General features: G+C 32.5%; 2 protein-coding genes across 3 annotated transcripts in view; one reads left to right on the top strand and one right to left on the bottom strand.

Annotated features, from left to right (window-relative positions):
• Nucleotides 1-20,785, top strand: part of LOC146534583 (ATP-binding cassette subfamily C member 4-like) — a 36,152-nt gene extending 15,367 nt beyond the window's left edge. The window contains exons 2-25 of one of the 2 annotated variants that reach the window (XM_085192867.1): nucleotides 2,951-3,085; nucleotides 4,419-4,623; nucleotides 5,247-5,472; nucleotides 5,954-6,051; nucleotides 6,354-6,551; nucleotides 12,635-12,761; nucleotides 13,597-13,746; nucleotides 13,832-14,025; nucleotides 14,104-14,268; nucleotides 14,426-14,563; nucleotides 14,962-15,129; nucleotides 15,336-15,482; nucleotides 15,860-16,083; nucleotides 16,165-16,295; nucleotides 16,405-16,614; nucleotides 16,734-16,964; nucleotides 17,045-17,151; nucleotides 17,611-17,734; nucleotides 18,175-18,345; nucleotides 18,741-18,868; nucleotides 19,144-19,266; nucleotides 19,569-19,691; nucleotides 19,784-19,944; nucleotides 20,035-20,785. In XM_085192867.1, coding sequence (XP_085048993.1) covers nucleotides 2,951-3,085; nucleotides 4,419-4,623; nucleotides 5,247-5,472; nucleotides 5,954-6,051; nucleotides 6,354-6,551; nucleotides 12,635-12,761; nucleotides 13,597-13,746; nucleotides 13,832-14,025; nucleotides 14,104-14,268; nucleotides 14,426-14,563; nucleotides 14,962-15,129; nucleotides 15,336-15,482; nucleotides 15,860-16,083; nucleotides 16,165-16,295; nucleotides 16,405-16,614; nucleotides 16,734-16,964; nucleotides 17,045-17,151; nucleotides 17,611-17,734; nucleotides 18,175-18,345; nucleotides 18,741-18,868; nucleotides 19,144-19,266; nucleotides 19,569-19,691; nucleotides 19,784-19,944; nucleotides 20,035-20,308 — 3,958 coding nt within the window. In that variant the 3' untranslated portion in view covers nucleotides 20,309-20,785. Of the gene's footprint in view, nucleotides 1-2,950; nucleotides 3,086-4,418; nucleotides 4,624-5,246; nucleotides 5,473-5,953; nucleotides 6,052-6,353; nucleotides 6,552-12,634; nucleotides 12,762-13,031; nucleotides 13,159-13,596; nucleotides 13,747-13,831; nucleotides 14,026-14,103; nucleotides 14,269-14,425; nucleotides 14,564-14,961; nucleotides 15,130-15,335; nucleotides 15,483-15,859; nucleotides 16,084-16,164; nucleotides 16,296-16,404; nucleotides 16,615-16,733; nucleotides 16,965-17,044; nucleotides 17,152-17,610; nucleotides 17,735-18,174; nucleotides 18,346-18,740; nucleotides 18,869-19,143; nucleotides 19,267-19,568; nucleotides 19,692-19,783; nucleotides 19,945-20,034 lie in introns of both variants that reach the window. The other variant, XM_085192868.1, reaches the window with a different exon arrangement.
• Nucleotides 20,786-20,882: 97 nt separating this feature from the next.
• LOC146534582 (cytosolic Prostaglandin E synthase-like) lies at nucleotides 20,883-22,064 on the bottom strand. The gene has a single exon (XM_085192875.1). The coding sequence runs from the start codon at nucleotides 21,891-21,893 to the stop codon at nucleotides 21,411-21,413; it is 483 nt and encodes a 160-aa protein (XP_085049001.1). The 5' UTR covers nucleotides 21,894-22,064; the 3' UTR covers nucleotides 20,883-21,410.
• Between the last annotated feature and the right edge of the window lie 220 nt (nucleotides 22,065-22,284).

Here is a 22,284-nt window from a genome sequence, read left to right as displayed (position 1 = left end):
AATGACAAAGACAAATGTCATTAGTAACGAAGTTTCATACAAACTTTCAACCCCAAAAACACCTCCTTAGAAGTCGAATATTACAAATTCCCGTCTTAGCGAGCACCTACGTCCTATAAGTAACTCCCACACAAAATTTCAGTTTCCTAGAATATGTAGTTTCTGAGATTTCGTGATGAGTGAGTGACCTTTCGATTTTATATATATAGATAATTCTTTGTTCACTCTAAATTATTTTTTTTATATTAATTTAAAGCTGAACAAACAGTTGTTTTGTGTGAAAGATTTATCCTAAAGTTAATAAGATAAGAGAGAATATAAGTATACGAGACAAATAAGATTATTAAAAAATTACTTAATAAAGTAATAAGGTATTTTAGATACAGTTTAAAATAAAATTAAAATCACGCTTTGCAATTGACTGTAATACAATTGTCAAAATATCTAAATATTGAGGCCGTCGTAGCATAGGGGCACGAGTATGTGATTGTACATGCGACGGTTTTGTGTTCGAACCCATGTCGGAGTAACAAGGCAGAGCGCAGCGTTTAGCTCCGAAAAATTTCGAGAGAAATTCCATTTGCCTTCACTGTTTTATATATATAGGGGGATATAGCGCGCAACTAAAAAAAATCTACATATGAAAGCAAACATAAACAACAAATTTTATTTCGCAATTTTAAATTTCATTTGTTCAAACAACAGTGAATACAACAAAAGAAAATTATAAGCTAAGTATTATTTGTAGCATTGTAAAACCTTGTATTTAATTGTGTCAATGAAACACTTTCCTTAATGTAGATAAGGAAATATTCATGAAGAATTTATGGGGTTTTTTTAGAAAAGTAAAAATCTTTTAAACTATTTATAATAAAGAGGAAAATTCAAAAAATACCACAGACTTACAGCACTGTGTTTTATCAACATTCAACTAACATTAAAAGATTAATTATATGTAGAAGTCAATTTAGTCTTAAATAAGCATATTATATTCTAAGCATATTCTCAATTTATGTATGTCTAAGTAAAACCGTATGTCTAAGTAAAACCGTTATCGCTATGCATTGCGAGTATCGCCTACGACTGGATCGCGGCTTCCATATACAATTAACATAGGTCTTCTTTGAATTCAAGATGTTAAGAGCTGGAGCACACTCATTACTTTTGTCGGAGTGACTATAAATTACGTAAAAAACTAAAAATTTTAACATAGTCTTTGAACTCGCACCTCTTGGAAACCGTCCAAGCGCTCTGAGCACTAAGCCATACGTTCTCATCAAGCTACGTCAAAATTCTTACATGCTTGTTACACCACAGTAACGTCGACAGTGACGCAACAGTAACGCTGATAAGAGTTACCAATGCGAGCTACCTCTAATGCCAACGATTTGATTTGAATTGTCAACCTTAATAAAAATTGTATATATAAAATATATAAATAAATAGCTAGAAAATAAGGAAAAAATGAATCTAACTTGGGCCCTAAATTTTTTATACGTTTAGGTTGCAGAATTCAGTTTTATACGAAGAGTACTACTTGGAACACTACTAGTAGACTTATAAAAATTATTTTCTGTTTCTGGGGCCAGTCGTGGCGCAGGGGAACAAAGTGTGACTATAAACAGAACTGGTTCTGAGTTCGATCCCCAAGGATTAAGGAAATGAAATATTTATTTAAATATATAATTATATTTCTTCGCTCTGGTGCAAAACAAAGCTCGGCGTTGAATTCCGCCACTCAACACGTAAAGCCTCTAGAGTTCGTTATTCGATTCGATTATTTTATAATAATACCCGTGTTCTATACATATTATACATACAAGGTAACATTACGAATAATTATAACATTTTGAATATCATTATGTAGAAGTGTTTTATTCCATATAAAACCAGTATTGTTATCGTAAGTTGAACGTGCACCTTAAAAATCGATTTGGCTGAAGCCAATTTTATTTCTCGCTTACTATTAAAAATATTTTTTATAGGACAGGTCTTAATTCAATTTCTCTTCTTTCCTGTATCCTGCAAATAGGATGGAAGAAGGATGCTAGTGTCAAAGCCCTCCGCTCCCCAATTTCAGCCCGTTTTAAAACATGGCATGATTGCACGTTGAGTAGTGGTTAACGCAGCGTTTTGTCTTGTTATTGGAGCGAGGAATCCAAAAATTCCCCTAAGTGGGAATTTAACCCACTACCTTATTTATAGCTAGACGTTGTGCAGCCGTGCCACAAACCCATGATGGCCTCTAGGTTTTCCTTATTAACAGAAAAACCAAATATTTGAAATACCACAGATATCTGTCGATTTGGTGATATTTATTTTTAGTTGAAAACCAAAAAGTCACAATGAATTATTTATTGTGGTATCGTATAACCTTAATAAAAAAAAATTCTTACATTATTTACACTTGCGTTATTTATGGCTATACATTTGATATTTTCGATATACTAATGTTATTATGACCAGTTGAACAAGTTTATTGGGTTTTTATTAAGATTTTTTATTGTATACTTCAATATTTAAAGACATAAATTATTATAAGCACCTCTTTAAACAATATCTAAATTATAATTTGTCACACAATGTTTGAATAAGCAAATTTTAAATGATGTATTTTACAATATCAAAAATATATTTAAATTATTATGGCAAATGTGACATAGTCTGACTACACCCAAGTCCTTGAATGTCCTTGTCAATGTCGCACAGATGTTACTAAAGGACTAGAACCCTTCCAAAGATCATTTCCTGGGTTTACTGTTCTCCTCCTTATCAATGATGGGGATGGCCGATGGTGGTCGTCCACGTTGATGATGATACAGTTAACTGTACCATCATCATTTGGTAGTCATGGTGTCAATTTAAGGTTTTCTCAGTTAAAATATTCCATAATACAATATACTAATAGGTTATAAAATGACAAGCTATAAAATTGATTATTTGTTTACAGGAAATGGTTAGAAGAAATAGCTTTAGCAAACAAGCAGGGCCGAAAGCCGTCGCTTCTCCGTGCCATGACCAAGGCTTTCTGGTTAAGTTATGCGCCTTCCGGCATTATGTTTCTCATTCAAGCACTCATCCTTAAGTAAGTACTAAATATATATCCTGTTTTAATTATCACGCTCAAAGTTAATACCATTATATTTCTATATTGAATTGGAATAAGTACTTTCATTGACATTTGTACTTTAGGTGCGTAACGTAAATTTTCATTTAAGTATTTACACGAACTAAAACACAAACAAATACTTTAAAATTTTTTGTTTGTCTTTTTGTTTGCCTGGACTAATCTCTGAAACAGTTGTACCAACGGTGACTTCCAGTAGAAGCTTTTGAAGCAACATAAAGGGCACCTTTTATGCCAGTATCCCTGCGGGATCGGGATTTCCGTGGCAGAAACCGTGTTGACCGCGTGCGATGTGGTGCCTGCCACATAAATATTAAATAAGTAAAGGCCCCTGCGCGGCTTCGCCCGCGCCTTTTTTTAATGTGATTTAAATTTATTAATGGAAATTTGGTTGGTTAAATTTAGTATATTAATCTACACTATTATAATAAACTTAATAAATATAGTTTTAACTGGTCTGGAAATTAGCCCGAACAAACAGAAATACAGTCAAACAAAAAATATAAAATTGTTTAAATAGCTTCACAAATATACACTTAAATTTTATTTATATAATTGTATAGATTAACATTTTTTTTTATTAAATCTGACAATTTTTGTGAGCAAAATCAAAAAAGATTTAAATTACAATTTATTTATTGTATTCATAATTTAATTATTAAATAATTCTATAGTCCAGCAAACAAAACCGCGGACGGGCCGCTAGTTATAAATGAATATTCTACCATATAAATATTTATACATGACTAGCGGATATACTTTTGCAGATAAATAAGTAATAAAAAAGCAAAAATTTGTAAAACTAATATATAAACTGAACCCATAAAAAACTTTATACTGAAGTTACCTACTCGTATATTAAATTTTTATTTGTTTTAACTTTAATTTTATTAAAGTTTTATTATTACTTTCAAAATCAGTACTAGTCAGTAAATAGTTCATTTTTTCATATGTGTGATACTGCTACTGTTCAACTACTTACTAAAACTTTAATATAAATAGAGAATAATATATTAAAGATTAAACATAAAGTATTAAACGTTCATGAAAATTGTACATATAAGTAAAATAATGATGCACAAGGGTGTGACTGTAAGCGCGACAGTTGTGGGTTCGATCCCAGTAGGGGCATATTTTCATTTCTTCCCTCTGACAGAGAAACAGAGTGACTTAACACTAGGTTCCCTCGGCCCACCCTGCTATAAATGCGGGATACAGCGTGAAACTATATATATAAATAAAATATATAAGTAAACTTTAGGCATATTTAAGTATTTTATATTAATTTCAGGCCATTCCAGCCAGTAGCACTAAGCATGTTGCTGTCGTACTGGGAACCCGGCTCCAACATGACCTACGAACAGGCCGTGTACTGTGCATCTGCAGTTATCCTTATGTCACTTCTGATAGCTTTCCTCAATCATCACGGCACATATTCCACTCAACAGTTTGGCATGAAAGTCCGCATTGCTGCCTGTTCTCTTATCTATAGAAAGGTAACTTATAACGTAGTAAAAAGATATTAATTTAACATATTATTTAGTTAATTATTTAGTATATTTGACTTATTTTTTATTTTATTTATATATTATATAAGATATAGAAGGTTTTATTGGCATCATCAATATCTATTTTTTATTTTATTATACTCAATTTTCCATTGATACTGACTATTGAATTTCTTTCTACCGTGTGACTTGTCCAAGAATATTACAATATTTTCGAATGCTATATCAATACATTATTTTCAATGCATAAACATGATGTCCTCGTAATAAAGGGTAAGATAACGAGGAAATGCTTTTAAATGTGTTTTTCCAATAGTTTTCGTAGAAAAAAGCGAGTAATTATTATTGCATGTAGAACTAGGTATAGTGAAATATGGATATATATTTATTCATAATTTTACACAAAAATGACAGGTTTTCAATTCCTCGCTCTAGTAACGAGGCAAAGTGCAGAGTTTAATTCCGACACCCAACACGCAATGCCTCCAGAATTCTACGGAAAATAGGGAACGAAATGTCGTAACACTAGGTTCCTTCTGCCTACCCTGCTATATGCGGAATACAGCGAACAGAAACAGAAGAAGAAGACTAATATAATTATCTTCCCATAGGTCATGAGAATGAGCTCGGGGGCACTGGCGCAGACCACAGCCGGCCAAGTGGTTAATCTGTTGTCTAACGACGTTAATAGATTCGATTATGCCTTCATCTATACACATTTTATATGGCTACTGCCGCTGCAGGTCCTCGTTGTCTGCTACCTCATTTATATTAAAATCGGTTACGCAGCCATTGTTGGAGTTATCGGTATCGTATTGCAGACTATTCCAGTGCAATGTAAGTAGTTTTATGATATATATTTTTAAAAAATAATCAAAAACTTGTTTTTAAATAAAATATGTTTTATTTCTAGTTTTATATGTTTTTTTGTTGCTTTTTGCTAGTTTGTAATTCTAGTTTAAAAAATAAAAACATTTCTAATATACGAGTAATTCTGCGACGCCAGTCGTATTCCACAATAATCACGACAGGTTGCGAATTCAATCTCCGCTCGAGGAAATGCGATATTCAATATTTTTTTTTCCTCACTCTATAATAAGGCAAAACGGGCGTTAAGTTCCGCCACTCAACAAAAATTTCACGGAACATTCACTACCTACCGCTATGTAAAAAAAGGCATTGTGTGTTGAGTGGCAGAACTCAATGCCGCGCTAAAATAAATGTGAATAAAAAAAAGATTTCCTATATACAATTATTTCTAAATACAAATATTTGTCCATACATAATTGTAAAGGTAACTTGGTAATTTGTTTCACAGCCTACATGAGCAAACTTGCAGCAAGATTGCGTATGAAAACAGCTGGTAAAACCGACGAACGTGTTAGGATAATGGATGAAATTATAAGCGGAATGCAGGTAATGAACCTCCTAAAAAATCAAATAGAATTTTGGTCATCGTTATGACTGGAAAATACATATATATACAACAAATAAAAAATACATATATATATAATTTACAATTAACCTGAAAACAGTATTTTTCAATTTACCTAAAAACATTATTTTACAATTTACCTGAAAACATTATACTCGTAAATGTTATATCAGAAATAAATTCTCAAAACAAGTCTGCCAGCTATTTAATATGTATTGAGTTTTAAATCTACACATTAGTTTTATCATTTTTTGTAAATTTAAAAAATACATTTTCATTTTAGGTTATCAAAATGTACGCGTGGGAGAAGCCATTCGAACAGGTCGTGGCACTGGCTCGTAAAAATGAAATCAACTGTATCACATCAGCTTCATATCTTCGCGGAGTATACCTGAGCTTCATGGTCTTCACGGAGAGGCTTTCCCTCTATATCACACTTCTATCTTATTCTTTGTTTGGGTATCAAGTCACTGCTGATATTGTAAGTATAAAATTGATGATGTAAATTACCTTCTCTGAACGTACAGATTGCATTGATATAATTATAAATGTGTACGGATTTTTTCATATTTCGCCTATGCTACTTAAAAGTGGATACTGGAAGGCGGAACTCAACCACGCTCTATTATTTTTACATATGTTTTTAAAAATCGATACAAGCAATTACATATAATAGCAATTTATTTGTGTAATATACAGGGTGGAATTGTCAGCACCACTTTAAATGAAACCACAGCTTTAACTACTCTATAAAAACCTAATATAATTTAGAAAAAAAATAATTCCCAAAAATGGAAAAGTTATTTTTCAAACAAAATAAATAATAAAATTGTCGTTTTAAAATAAAACGCCATTTGTATAACATAACATAAGCACGCACACACTCACCTGTCAAAGCAGTAACGTAATCGTGAAATGAAAAAAAAATCCTACGTCCAAACTGTTGAGGTACCTTATAAATATTTTACCCTATATGCAGTTTCAGTAAAAGGAGCACTGCCTCTTCCACCCTATAGAATGACTACCATTCTGTATAGTAAAATCTCGTATTTTACAGATGGAACTGAATCAACGCGATTTCAATATTTTGTTTCTTATATTAAAACACACGTACATACACACAATATAAAGACAATTACGCTCTAGCTAGCTCTAAACTCCGTAGCTTGGTAAAAAAAATATTTACTGTCTTCAATTGGCTTTAATAATATAATAATAATAATAATAATAACTCTTTATTGTACACCCAGGAAAAGATACAAAAAAAATACAATAAAATTATATAAATGTACAAAAGGCGGCCTTATTGCTTAATAGCAATTTCTGCCAGGCAACCTTAAGGCAGAGGAAATAGCAAATTAAGATATGGGTAGGGTGCAAAAAAATATATATATATATATATATATATATATAATTAAAGGTATAAAATAAATAAGAATATATTTACCATACATAACACATACAAATCATACATAAATACATATAGCCGTATCAATATACATACATATAAATAAATATATATATAACTACTACATACATACATAGATAAAGATAAGAACTAAAGTAATGGCAGAAAAAAAAAACAAAAAAAAAAAAAAAAGGAAAAGAACCTAAATCTTAAAGTGACATGAAGTGTAACTTTAAACGACGTTTGAAAGTTAGAAATGTTTTGGCATTTCTGACATCTAAAGGAAGGGCGTTCCACAATCTACACGCAGTTACAGTAAATGAACTGCTGTAGAAGGAAGAAGTGTTAGAAGGTATTTTGAGGGTAAGATTACGTCCAGAGCGAAGAGAGCGAGAATGTGTGTCGCCCAAAAACTCAAAACGTTCTTTAAGGTAAGGAGGGGAAATTGGATTGAACAGAATACAGTAAAGAAGATGAAGGATGTGAGTATTCCTGCGAAGGCGAATAGGGAGCCACTTGAGTTTTTTACGGAAATCAGAGATGTGATCAAATTTGCGAAGGCCAAATATGAACCGAATACATAAATTTTGAATACGCTCAAGTTTGTTTAATTGCTCCTCTCTTAAGTCAAGATAGCAAGTGTCAGCATAATCAAGAATCGGTAGAAGGAGAGTATTTGCTAACGAAATCTTAGTTAGTATAGGAAGAAAATTACGCAAACGTCTAAGAGAACCTAAGGATGCAAATATCTTTCTGCTAACCTCACTTACCTGTGAATCCCAAGACATATTATTATCCAGAGTGATACCAAGGTCTTTTACAGTTTTACTGAATGGTATAATATCATTATTAATAAGTACTGGTGGTACAGTCGATACATCTATTTTTGAAATAAGTTTTGCACTACCAATTAAAATCAGTTGAGTTTTTTTTGAGTTAAGATGCAGACCAAATGACTTACTCCAAGAAGATATACTCTCCAAGCTTTTGTTAATGTCCTTGATTGCAGTAGGTAAGTCAGATATTTTAGCTTGATTGTATATCTGCAAATCGTCTGCATATAAATGGTAGAGAGAAGAAATAGTACCAGAAATAGTATTTATAAACATAGAAAATAGCAAAGGAGACAACACGCCACCCTGCGGAACACCAGCAACGACAGGAGACCAATCAGAGTACGAATCTTGTATTCGCAAACGTTGCCGGCGTCCGTACAGGTATTCACGAAGCCAGTTAATTGCATCAGGAGATATGTTAAGTGACTTTAAAGTAGCCAGCATGATATCAAAGTCAACGGAGCCAAAGGCATTGCTGAAGTCCAGCAACGCCAAGACTGTGACTTGTTGCCTTTCCATGCCAGAACGAATGTCATCAGTAATTTTTACTAATGCCGTTGTCGTACTATGACCAGGACGGAAACCGGATTGCAAAGGGTTCATAAGGTTATGTTGGTAAAGGAACTGAGTGAGTTGGGTCTGAATTAAGCGCTCAAGGACTTTGGATAGGAAAGGAAGAATAGAAATCGGACGGTAATCAGAGAAATCAACAGGATTAGGTTTTTTGGGTAAAGGAATTATTTGTGCATCTTTCCATATTGAAGGAAATTGCTTAGATGATATAGAATGATTAAATATATATGTAATCACAGGTAATAAAATATCGAGGATGGGACTGATCATTTTCCGACTAATGCCGTCAGTACCAACAGCATCAGATTTAGTGGCTAAAATTGTCTTCTTAACATCACTTTCTGCAAATAAACTAAAGAAAAAACTAGGAACACAAGGAGTGGATAAAGCATTGAGATGGTTAATAGTAGATAATTTTGTTGCGTTATTAATAACACAGGAAGAAGAGAAGTGTCTATTAAGTTCATTTAAATTGATATTATTGGGATTTATAAATTGTTTCGCTTTTCCAACTCCGATAGATTTTAAAAAATTCCAAACTTTATATGAGTCTTTTTCCTCTATTACAGATTTGTGTATATGGCGTCGTTGGTTATCTCTACACATCATATTACAGCGATTGCGAGCTTTGTTGTACTTTTGCCGATTGATGTCATTAGGATTTTCTTTGAGTTTCATTTTTGCAGTATTCTTTTTGTGTTGCAGCTTTTTAATTTTGTCTGTTAGCCAAGGAGCAGGATAATGTTTTATTCGTACGGGACGCAATGGAGCATGATGATCATATAATTTTATTATGTGCGAATTGAAAAGAGCCAGCTGATCATCAGCTTCAGTACAGATTAGTACACTCGACCAATCGATTGCAGCCGCGTCCTCACGCAAGCAATTTAAATCCATACCACCAAAATTACGTTGCAGAAGGATTCTTGATTTAGCTTTAGGGGGCCTAATTTTATAAGATAAATATATGAGATCATGGTAAGAGAATGCTAAGGCAGGATATTGGCCATGTTTCTCAACATGGTCAATAGAAGAAACAATCATAAGATCAAGTAATGAGGGAACACAGTTAGGGAAGTTATGAGTAGCGGATAGGGGGAGTAGATGTAAGTTAGCACCATCAACTATAGATTTTAAGCGGGACGAACGATGATTTTTCTTCAACATACAAGTATTAAAGTCGCCCATTATAATAGTGTGATCGTAGGAAGGTTTATAGTTTTCTAACAGGGTTTCAAATGATAAAAAGTAATCGACCGCAAGGTTAGGATTATAGTAAACACCAAGAAGAATCTTAGTATGAGTAAAGCAGACTTCAATAAGAAGATGTTCAGGTCCAGAGCTTGGGTCACTTTTGGAAAAGTCTACTAAGCTATAAGGAATGTGTGTGCGTAGATAAATGGCAACGCCACCTCCTACTCGGCCTAAACGATCGTTACGGATCAAATGAAACCCAGGTAGTAAATAAGAAGCCGAAGGGAGGCATGGTTTTAACCATGTCTCTGACACTAAAATAGCATGTACATTATTATTATTGAAAGAAGATAAGAAATCTGGGAAGTGTGCAGGAATACTTTGTGCGTTCAAATGAATAATATTAAAATTTTTCAGTACATCTGAGAAATTTGAATCTAATGTTTCACTTAGCGTGGGGATACTTAGAAAGCTGTCATTACTGCTCAGTCCATCAGAAATAGCCGAAAAGGAAAGGAAAGAATCATTGGAAGTATTACTGTTGATTGCCATTATAAATATAAAAAAATATATTAGTAATAAATAAGTTAAATAAAATAAATAATAATAAATAACCAAAAAATGTGAATAAAATAAAAAAAATAATAATAAAAATAATGATAAAAAAAAATACAAATGTAAAAAGTATAACGATAACCCGTTTTAGCTACTAAATTTGCTAATCCACCCGCTAGTTGCAAAGAGAAACCAAATGAGAGAAAAATAAAAATAAAACAAATAAAAAAAAAAAAGTAAAAATTAAATAAAAACAATATAAACAATTCAGTGGTACCATGAACACAAAGAAATATGATTAATAAGAACGAAACCTATATATATAAAAAAAAAAAATACTTAATTAATAAATAATTAAAAATAAATAAATAAAAACAATGTATGACAGAAAGAAAAAAAAAAAAAAAAAAAAAAAAGAAAAAAAAACAAGTACAATTAAAAACTAACGACAGAATTACAAAAGAAAAAAAATAATAATAAATAAACACTAATAAAAAAATAAAAAAAAACAAAAAGAAAGTTAAAATTCTTTAAACCATTACAATAATTAAATAAAATATGAGACAAAAGTCAGTTATATAATGCTATAGAAGCCTATTAAATTCTGTCATACATTATTATTACTTTCTTAAGCATGTCAGATCTTAATGTAGTGTAACAAAACACTTGATATAAGAAATAATAAGTGTAAAGTACAAAAATAAAGTAACAGAAAGAGAAAAAATTAGAAAACAAAGACACAAATCATAAACTTAGACAATCTTAAATAACTAGGCCCATGTAACTTAAAAATATAAATAAAAGAACAGTGAAAAAACAACAACAAATAAATAAACACAATAATATAACAGTTCAATAAACAGTTACTTCTTCACCACTCGCTTACATCTTTGGACTGCTATTTTATTATTGGGGCACATTGGAGCTGCAACAGTGTCCGGCACGACTGGTGGAGGTGGTGGAGGTGACCTTGATGGAGCGACGGGTATACTTTGAAGTTCAGACATGCACTCAACACGATAACGCAATCCATTGGGGGCAATTACGTTGATGGAACCATCCCGCGTCCAACACTTCCCTACACCAAAACGTTGTCTTGCTAGCATGAAAACGTCGTGACGATTTTTCGTCAGGAATTCAGAAACAGTGATACCTGAACCTTTCAATTTAGTTTTCGAAACCCAGACACTATGGCGCACATGCGCATTAGAGAATTTAACTACTATTGGTCTGGGTTTATTTCCAAGCGCACGACCCAACCGATACGCGGTTTTAATGTCTGAGGAGGTAAAATCGGCCACGTCCAGATTTTTCACTACTAAATTAGTAACGACGCTGTTAATCATTTCCGTTTTTTTTTCTTCGACCCCATGGAAGAGGAGCATTTTGCATCTTCTGGACATCTCGATACGGTCAACATTCCGCACCAAGAGTTCCACCTGTTTTTGCAACGTAGTCAGTGCGGTGTGGATAAATTTTTTGAACGAATTAAAATCAGTTGCCAACGATGTAATTGTGGTTGGAGAAGCAGATTTTTTCAAATCTTGTTGGAACTCGTGCATTCTAGCATCAAACATCTCAGTCATAGCAGTTATAGACTCCTTGAGTGCGTCCATTGTATAACGTGACTTATTAAAAGAAAATACACAATAATTCACAGGAATTTATAGTAGGATAACACTAGCGGCAGGTTTATTTACTTCACAAGCACATAAATCACATTAAAATATTCGTAAATATAATAAAATACAATAATGAATGAAGAGCTCGAAAATCAGATGTTTACTTATTCACGCCTACCCTCGAGTCGTAGTAATCGTTGATCTATTGAGGATAAATATCGGTATAAAGTTCTGAAATGAAATATTAATAGCAACACGTGCTCCGATCATGTCGATTATATTTACCGCGTACCTACTCATATAGAATAAATATTATATAGATATTATATACAAGTATATCTTGCACGTAGGATACACTATACAAGTCTTATTACAGGTATTTCCTTTGGCGCAATTCTTCAACACACTACAAGGCACCCTCTCAATAATTATGTCAAATGCTGTATCGTTTTTGGCGGAAGCACTGATATCTGTTCAACGCCTCGAAGCGTTCATGCTACTGGGTATGTGAGACCCTGAGGTCCCTGAGGTCTCTGTGCATGCATAGCCTTTGTAGTGCAATACGCAAGTGGCATGGTTGCCTCGATATAAGAGTTCTTATTATAACGAACTCTGTGTATTATTAAGTTTTAGTAGTAATGTAGCCTAGTGTAAATATATGTAATGTAATGACTAACGCAACGCACAAGGAACGATATATTCAGCAATAGCAAAAGGAAAACACCATGTATAATATGAAAGTTTGCATTTGATTGAAGTAATAATGTTCACAGGCTTTCCCGTTGGCTCAAATGTTCAATATACTTCAGGCTTCGGTAGCTATATTATTACCAATGTCACTTTCAATGATGTTGGAGTCCTTTGCCTCTGTGCTCCGAATTCAACACTTTTTACTTTTGGGTACGATTTTAAATATTACAGTGTGAGTGGCTCTTGTGAATCGTTTAAACTCTAAAACATCTTTTAAAATATACATGATTATATATATAATATGTATATACAACATTTTATATGTATATACAACATGTATGTAACGTAAGTTTTCCCTTAACATGCCCGTTCTGTGTTATTTTTGCTTTAAAACTTAACCATTTTTCATGTGTTTATTATATGTTAATTGTTATTTAACAGCATGAAGTAATCCAGCTTGTCTAACACCTATATATATATATATATATAACTAAAAATGCATATCATAAGGGACACCGGCTTCCTGGTTTTTATTAACAATAACAATTATTAAAAAAATATATTAAAAAATGATAATTTATTTTGTTAACAAAACAAATAAGAATATTTTAAAATATAGCAATTAACAGTTTTATATTGACGAAATAGATGAAAGAGAAGATCTTCGTAGTGTAGCTGATGTGGATATCGCCAAATTGGTTCTGGACGTGAAGAATAAAAAAATGAAGAATCTCAGTGAAGTTGATTTGTGCTCAAATAAATTTAAAAAGATTGATGAAGAAGGAATTTACAATACCGGTGAGAATAAATATCTTAATGTTAATTATAATTTAACGAATATGTAATAAATAAAGAAAATTAAAATATATCTATTACTTTTAAGGTTTTGATTGCACTGAAAAGGGGCTAGTAGTTTCTGCAATAAATGGTGGTTCCATCAACTCGGATGTAGGTATTCTTATACAGGATGTTAGTGCCAATTGGATCGAAGATGGACCTGTCACGTTGCGTAATATCAATTTATCAATCCCTAAAGGCAAACTTTGCGCTATTATTGGTTCCGTTGGCTCCGGGAAGGTATCCTTAACTCATTTATCACATTAAAATTGAATTATTTGTATTGAATTGTTCTATATAGTACTGTTTAATTTCCAGAGCTCAGTTTTACAACTTCTATTAAATGAACTAAGAGCAACTAGTGGAAAAATTCACCTTTCTGGACCTCTATCTTATGCGTGCCAAGAACCATGGCTCTTCGTTTCGACAGTGAGGCAAAATATATTATTCGGACTTCCATATAATGCAAAGAAATATAAAGAGGTAAACTTTTTATATATACCTATTAAAATACTACGTAAATGGTGAATGAACACTTTTAAATTATAATTCTGTATGCAAAACTACTGACTGTATTTCATTTTGTAGTGACAAAATAATTTAAAATTAATACATTATTATAAATTATTCATGTTTATAGGTGGTGAGAGTATGCGCTCTACAAAAGGACTTTCAACAATTTCCCCACGGTGACCAAACCCTCGTCGGTGAAAGAGGAGCATCACTATCTGGAGGGCAAAGGGCTCGTATTAACCTTGCTAGAGCTGTATATCGACAAGTGAGTAACAATCTCAAAATACTAAAATCTTAATATTGTGGGAGCACTCCCTCTGCTATGAGATTACGGGAGCCTGAAATACGTCAATACTCGTAAAGAAGTTTCGCCACCTGGTTTCAATCTTACTTTGCAACAAGAACTCCGGTTTCCTTTACTGACAACAGGAACTCCGGTTTTAACTATGTCATTAGCATATAATTATTATGCTCATCCCTATATTTATAGAATATACTTGAATCCGTCATAGAGAAAGAAATCAATCTATGGATTAATGAGAAAATATCTTACATTACATAAATAGGTTTAATCATTGTGTATGTAGAATAAATATTTTGCAATTTTTTTTTTTAATATTGGGACGTGAATGTCCAAATTTTAAATATTTTTTCTTCTTTCAGGCGGATATATACCTTCTAGATGATCCACTATCAGCAGTAGATGCTCATGTCGGTCGGCAACTATTTGATGAATGTATCACTGGATATCTGCGGCACACCACTCGCATTCTGGTCACTCACCAACTTCACTATCTTAAAGCCGCTGATTACATTGCTATAATGAACAACGTAAGTGTAAAGAATATTTATTTTTTTAAAACACAATTAGTAACATAAATACTGAAAAATAATTTTGTAATATTATTTTACCTTTTTTGTTGTGTAACGGATATAGCAGGAGAAGAAGAGGATACCTACAATTGGGATACTTCATTCTCCACATTCCGCTCGAAATAAGATTTTTATTTTAAAATTTATGTTTTTTTTTATTTCAGGGTGTAATTGAAGCTAAAGGAACATACGAAGAGTTGTTATTGTCCGGCAAGGACTTTGCAAAGTTGCTATGCTCAGTTCAAGAAGATAAAGAGACCAATCCTGAAGCCGAGAAGCCTTCACCAATGTCTCGTCGAACATCGGCTAGGGTATGTTGATTTATAATAATGATGTATATGAAAATTTTTTTTTTTAGCTTGTGTCTCCCATTTAGCAGAGTAGGTAGAGGATACCTAGTGTTAAGATACACCCTGCCACCTGCCCACTTCCTGCCGAATTTTCGAGTCATTGCGTGTTGTATAGCGGAATTCAACGCAGAAATTCTCCTTATTGCGAGAGACAGGAAATGAAAATATTAATAATTAATAATTTGGTTCCCTGGGTGAAAATCGAACCAACAATCGTCGCGTTAACAGTCACACACTTTTGTCACTACGCCACGACGGCTTTGTTAATTAAAATATTATTTATGTACTTATATATCTATTTTTATGTGAATTACTTTATTACTTCTTTTCGTCACCAGTTGTCAACCACAAGACGACCGTCTCTGGCAGAATCAACTACGGGATGTGAAGGTCCTGCACAAGAAATGGAAGAAGAGGAAAGGGAATCAGGATCTATGGGTTGGCATGTATATGGAGCGTACTTGCGAGCTGGTGGTCGAACGGCTAGAATAATCTTTATGATTCTTCTCCTCGTAGTCGGACAACTTTCAGCAACTCTTTGCGATTACTGGGTTACACTCTGGTACGATTAACACATAATGGCTATGTCAGATATTCAATTTTTTTTTTGTATTCAACATAATAAATATTATATTTTTAATAGGACAAATGAAGTAACTAGACTCAAAGAACAAGAAGCAAATACCACAGTGAAAGAATATGAAAGAGTTACGCCTCCAGATAACACCACATTCACATTCACATCATATTTTTCTGGAATAGATTTAGAACCAAGTAAGACTATAAAATATACCTAATGTATTCTCTTACCAATTTTACTAAAAAATATATTAATTGTAGAATTTTCTACTAAGCATAAGTAATTTTTTTAACGTCCTTCCAGATCTTGACATTCACGCGTATATTGGACCCTTGGACACTGCTCAATATCTATACGTATATACAGCCCTTATTATATGCTGTGTCTTCTTCATAACAGCTCGTGCATTTATGTTCTTCAAAGTGTGCATGACAGCCTCGAGGAACCTTCATAATGATATGTTCCACTCCATGTTACGAGGAGTTATGCGTTTCTTTGATAGTAACTCATCAGGTAAGGCGCTATTTTAATGTAAATTTTGCATTTTCTTTGAAATAATGCTAAATTACTCATATATATTTATATAGGTAAATATATGAAAATAAAAAAATATTATCCTTTTTTAATTTCAGGCCGTATTTTGAACCGTTTCTCTAAGGATATTGGTGCTCTAGATGAGTTGTTACCACGTTTTCTGTTGGAAAGTATCCAAATTTATCTTGTAATGTTCAGTATACTAACATTGAATGCAGCTGCTTTGGTTTGGACTCTGCTACCCACCACTATTATACTGCTCTTGTTCTACGTTATACTTCAAATTTATTTGAAATCTGCGCAATCCATCAAGCGTTTAGAAGGCACTAGTACGTAAAATAATAAATATTATTTTATATATTTAATTTCTCATAATATTTTGTTTCTAAAACATTACGTGTTATTACAGCTAGGAGCCCCGTTTTCTCTCATATGTCCGCAACATTAAATGGTATTAGCACTATTCGATCAGCCGGGGCTCAACAACGACTTATTCAAGAATTTGATGGATACCAGGTTTTTTTTTTTTATATATATGTATTATTTTGTTTTTAGTAGTTACGCATAACTTTATGAGAATAAAAAAATAAAAAATGTATATAAATTTAAATGACCAAAACTTTTACGTTATTACATTAAATATAAAAAAAGAAAATGATTTGAAAACTACAATCTATATATATAAAATCGAAAGGTCACTCACTCATCACGAAATCTCAGAAACTACAAGTGCTAGGAATCTCAAATTTTGCATAGGAGTTACTTATAGGACGTAGGTGCTCGCTAAGACGGGAATTTGTAATATTCGAATTCTAAGGGGTTGTTTTTGGGGTCGAAAGTTTGTATGAAACTTCGTTACTACAAATGCTATGCATAGACGTCACTAGGACGTAGTCATGGAGACAGAAATTAATAATAACATAGTTATATTACAAGTATAAAATTTACTTATCCTAGTTCTTTATAAAATTCTAGGACATTCATACGTCTACTTGGAGCAGTTACCTCGCCAGCGGCGTGACGCTTGGTTTTTGGCTCGACTTCATATGCGTGCTCTATTTGGCAATTGTTATAGTAGCCTTCCTCGTTATTGATAGCAGTAAGTTATATACGTTCAGTGAAATATTCTTATTTACTTAAACTTAACATATCGCGATAATTATGGCCTATATTCTTATTAACATCATCAACATATTATAATAGTGGCGTAGGGGCTCATAATGTGCCTGTGGACGCGAACGATCTTGGGTTCGATCCCCGCTCGAGGTAATGACATATTTATTTAAATTTATATTTCCATTACTTCGCCCTGGGTGTCAAGGCAAAGGGTGGCGTTGAATCCCGCCACTCAACACGCAGTCTCCAGAATTCGGTGGAAAGTGGGGAACAGAGTGTTTTAACACTAGGTTCATTTTACCTACCCTGCTGTGTGCGGGATACTGCGTGAAGCTTATTTAATTTTTTTACTTTTTTTTTAATTTTGCTATGACATAATTTATTTCATATATTTTTTACAATAATACTAATAAACTTTCCTAGAAACAATATTCTCTGGCAACGTGGGACTAGCGATATCGCAGACTCTCATCTTAACGGGCATGCTGCAGTTCGGGGTGCGCCAGACAGCTGAAGTCATCTCACAAATGACTAGCGTTGAACGAATCCTGCAATACACTCATATTGAACGGGAATCCAAATGGGATAAAGGAGGTAAGCTATTACGTATAAATTTAATATATGTTTACATTTTTAAAGCGTTCCACACTTAGAAATACTTACATTTTTAGAAAGCGTATAAAACTTTTAACGTAGCGGGATTTGAATGCGCGCCTCTTGGAAACCGTCCAAACGCTCTGACCACTAAGTCATACGAGCTTATCAAGCTACGTCGACGTTCTTATACGCTTGTTACAAGTTATTTATGTTCTTAGCAACTCTGTAGGGAGAATTTCGTAACAAAACTGAAGTTTCGTTCTAAAAAAGTGTTTCTATTCATACCTATCTATATCCATTCAGGAATGTATAACATTATAACTATAATAAGATGTGGTGGTAATATAGAAGCCTTTTTATATACTTAAAGCCTTAAAACGTTATTGTTGCAGCTAAAGAAACCCCTAAAGGCTGGCCTTGGTGTGGGCGAATCGAGTTTCGTAATTGTTATATGAAATACACGCCGGAAGACTTACCTGTACTCAAGAATCTAAACTTAGTCATTGAAAGTGGCTGGAAGGTAAATTTGAGTCGCAAAACAGACTTTCATGGCGCAGTGGCACAAGTGTGTGCCTGAAAACGTGACGGTTGTGGGTTCAAATTCAAATTCAAAATATTCCTTATTCAAATAGACTATTATAAGAGCACTTTTGAATCGTCGAATGAACATATGAACAGACAGCTACCACTGGTTCGGAAGGCAGTTCTGCTGAGAAGAGCCGGCAAGAAAGTCTGTTGGATTCCCAAAAGGAAGAATCAATTATTATTTATTAATATTTTAATTATTTTATGCAGGTGGGCATCGTAGGTAGAACCGGTGCTGGAAAATCATCACTCATTTCTTCTTTATTCCGCCTCGCAATTGTTGAAGGTGAAGTCCTTATCGATGAAGTTGATACTGGTCTACTTGCACTTCAGGTATATATATGTAAATATATAGAACAAATTCAAAAAAGAGTAATAATAGTAAATACTAGAAAACAAAACACAATTAGGTATAGAGTGTAATTTGTAAACTATTAGAATTCATGTTATTTCTACAATGTGCAGACTGCGGAGAATTTAAAGGCGGATATTAATTCACATTTACCGCATTACGCCAATACTGAAGCACATGACTAATGCTTTTACATAAACTTAATATAAAAGGTCTTATAAGTTATATTCTAATAATATTTTTAATATTGTTTTTAATTGTTAATTATTTCACACTTACACAGGATCTGCGATCTAAAATATCAATCATCCCTCAAGAACCAGTTTTGTTTTCTGCCACCATTCGTTATAACTTAGACCCATTCAATTGCTACGATGATGAAAAATTGTGGAAAGCTCTAGAAGCTGTAAGTAAATACGTGTAATTTTAACTTCTCTTTTAATTTAACCACTTTTGTCGCCTTAATTACATTTAACTTTGTAAATCGTTTAATTTAAGGTTGACTTGAAAGCTGCAATACCGGCATTAGACTTCAAAGTATCTGAAGGAGGCTCCAACTTTTCACTTGGACAAAGACAGCTTGTTTGTTTAGCGCGCGCAATTCTTCGTGGCAACCGTATTCTAGTGCTTGATGAAGCAACCGCCAACGTGGATCCTAAGTAATTATTATACTATAGAAAAATTTATATGTATGCAAATGTTTATTATTTAATTCGCTTACTTAATAATATTTTCTTTTAATATTTCAGGACAGATGAATTTATCCAAAGAACAATAAGAAAACGCTTCTCCGACTGTACTGTTTTAACTGTAGCTCATCGACTGAACACAATTATGGATTCCGACAAAGTAATGGTAATGGATTCTGGACGCCTCGTTGAATTTGACCACCCATATAACTTATTAAACAATCCTGAAGGTCACTTCACAAAAATGGTTAATGAAACAAGCGAGAAAATGGCATCGCAGCTCTATCAAATCGCAAAGAAAACCTTTCTCGACAGTGGCGGAGTTATAGAGTAAAAAAAATAGCTAATAAGTTTAATATAATTAGAATTGTAAGTGGAATGATGCAGTTAGGTACTTAGAATTATTATTGTTTTAACGCCAAGGGTGGAAAATGACTCAGGGCAAATATTTCATAAGATATAATTGTTGCCATAATTTAAATTGATTATTATAAATCTTAATTTGCTATGTAAGTCTTTATTTTCATGTTTATTTTGGTAATATATGTATTTTATTAATTATAAAAATAGGTTAAAACATTCCAAATATAAATATTTTGTACATAACAGCATGTTATTCTAATACAGACTGATTGATGAATGAGAATGAATGTAATGCTAGAATTAAGTATCTTTATCTTATATTATCTTAATCCAACACACAATGAAACTATAATTTATTTTAATATATCATGAAATATTTATATTGAGACATTTCAAGTTGTGATTGCCATAGAGGTTATCCTCAAACTATTAAAAAAATAAGCTTTAACTAGTGTTTTATTTTTTCTTAAAACATCTAATAATATCAGCATTCATTTATTGTTGTACATAAATTTAATTAATTGGGAATAAATAAAACTATGATATCTTGATAGCAATTTTGTTTGCACACACATCTTATCTATTAACTTAATTCTAATAAAACACACAGACTGACCAAACAGTCAATGATAAGCAGAATAACAATATAAAATTGTTTTAAAATAAATTTCATGCCAGAACCATTTAATATAAATTATATTAAACACCTAAACATGAAACATTTGTTACATAAGGTAAAACATATACCATAACAGACAAATTCCATTTAAAAATATAGAAAAATTGACAAGTAAATATGTGTTGACAAACTTAGACATAAACAATTTTTATCATGTTAACTAAATTAAATGCATCAATTGTATGTTTACCATTTATATTTAATTCTTAACATATTTACTATTAAACAAATTCAGATCTTGCTGATGTTCATCTAATCTAAATGCCTAGCTAAAGCAAGCTAATTAATTCCTTGTAAAAAAGCACATGATTAAAAATGATTACTAGTTTACCCCAGCTTAGTATTTGGTTATTAACTAAATGTTAAAAAATCTTATTGAACATCAGGCAAATTATTATATTTTCTCATCTATATCAGACAATTCATCTTCATCATTACAGCTTGAATCATCATTTTCATAATCATCTCCAAAATCACCAATCTTGTCGGAGAACATATCATTCATATTATCACCTTCATCGCCGCTTTCATCTTCATCTTGCCATCTATTAAAGTCCACTCTGAGCCAGTGATGTTTCTTCTTGTCACTAGTTAAAGTAGGCCAGAAGGCTTCATCTTGTTTTTCTTTCGCTAATACAACCTCAATCAATCTGCCTTTATTCACATAACTACTATTGTCTGGGTCTATTTCAGCATATAATGGTATGTCAACCTCATATAATTTTTGTTCGGGTGTACAAACTCCTTTAAATAAAATTACTTTTTTTTCTATTTTAATTTCCGGCTTAACGCATTCCACATTAAATGTTAAAAACACACGAGTACTCCTCTGTGCCCACGAGACTGACGGTGGCGTCGAAACTTCCTCAGAATTCATTTTATAAAATTAAATTAGTGTCCTTCTAAATTCTTGTTTGTTTCTAAGCACTATCTAATTATACTATTATAATCGAATTAACAATTCTTAAGTACTAATACTAATTAAATAGAATACATTCTCGAAGCACCTCTTGATTTTTGTAGATAAGTATATGTCAGACGTCAAATGTATTCTTTGTCAGTATTGTCAAATATCAAAGTAGAAGATACAAAACAGAACAGAACCGAAATCTACCAAACTTAAAATTCTTAATATAATATTTAAATATATTAGAAATAAATATTCTATATAATAAATGACTATAATATCTATTATTTCTTATCAAAAGTAATAATAGTATAATATAATAGCATATAGAACAAAACTGAAATAGACTTGCGCGCGTCCA

This window comes from Heliconius melpomene, chromosome 11 (assembly GCF_056956725.1).
Source record: "Heliconius melpomene rosina isolate 202511_hmr_F chromosome 11, ASM5695672v1, whole genome shotgun sequence".
Taxonomy (NCBI): domain Eukaryota; kingdom Metazoa; phylum Arthropoda; class Insecta; order Lepidoptera; family Nymphalidae; genus Heliconius; species Heliconius melpomene.
The sequence above is the reverse complement of the archived record's forward strand: the minus strand, read 5'-3'. Positions and strand labels throughout refer to the sequence as shown.

Excerpts from the sequence above, each read along its gene's own strand:
- LOC146534582 (XM_085192875.1), bottom strand. The coding sequence starts at position 21,893 with ATGAATTCTGAGGAAGTTTCGACGCCACCGTCAGTCTCGTGGGCACAG.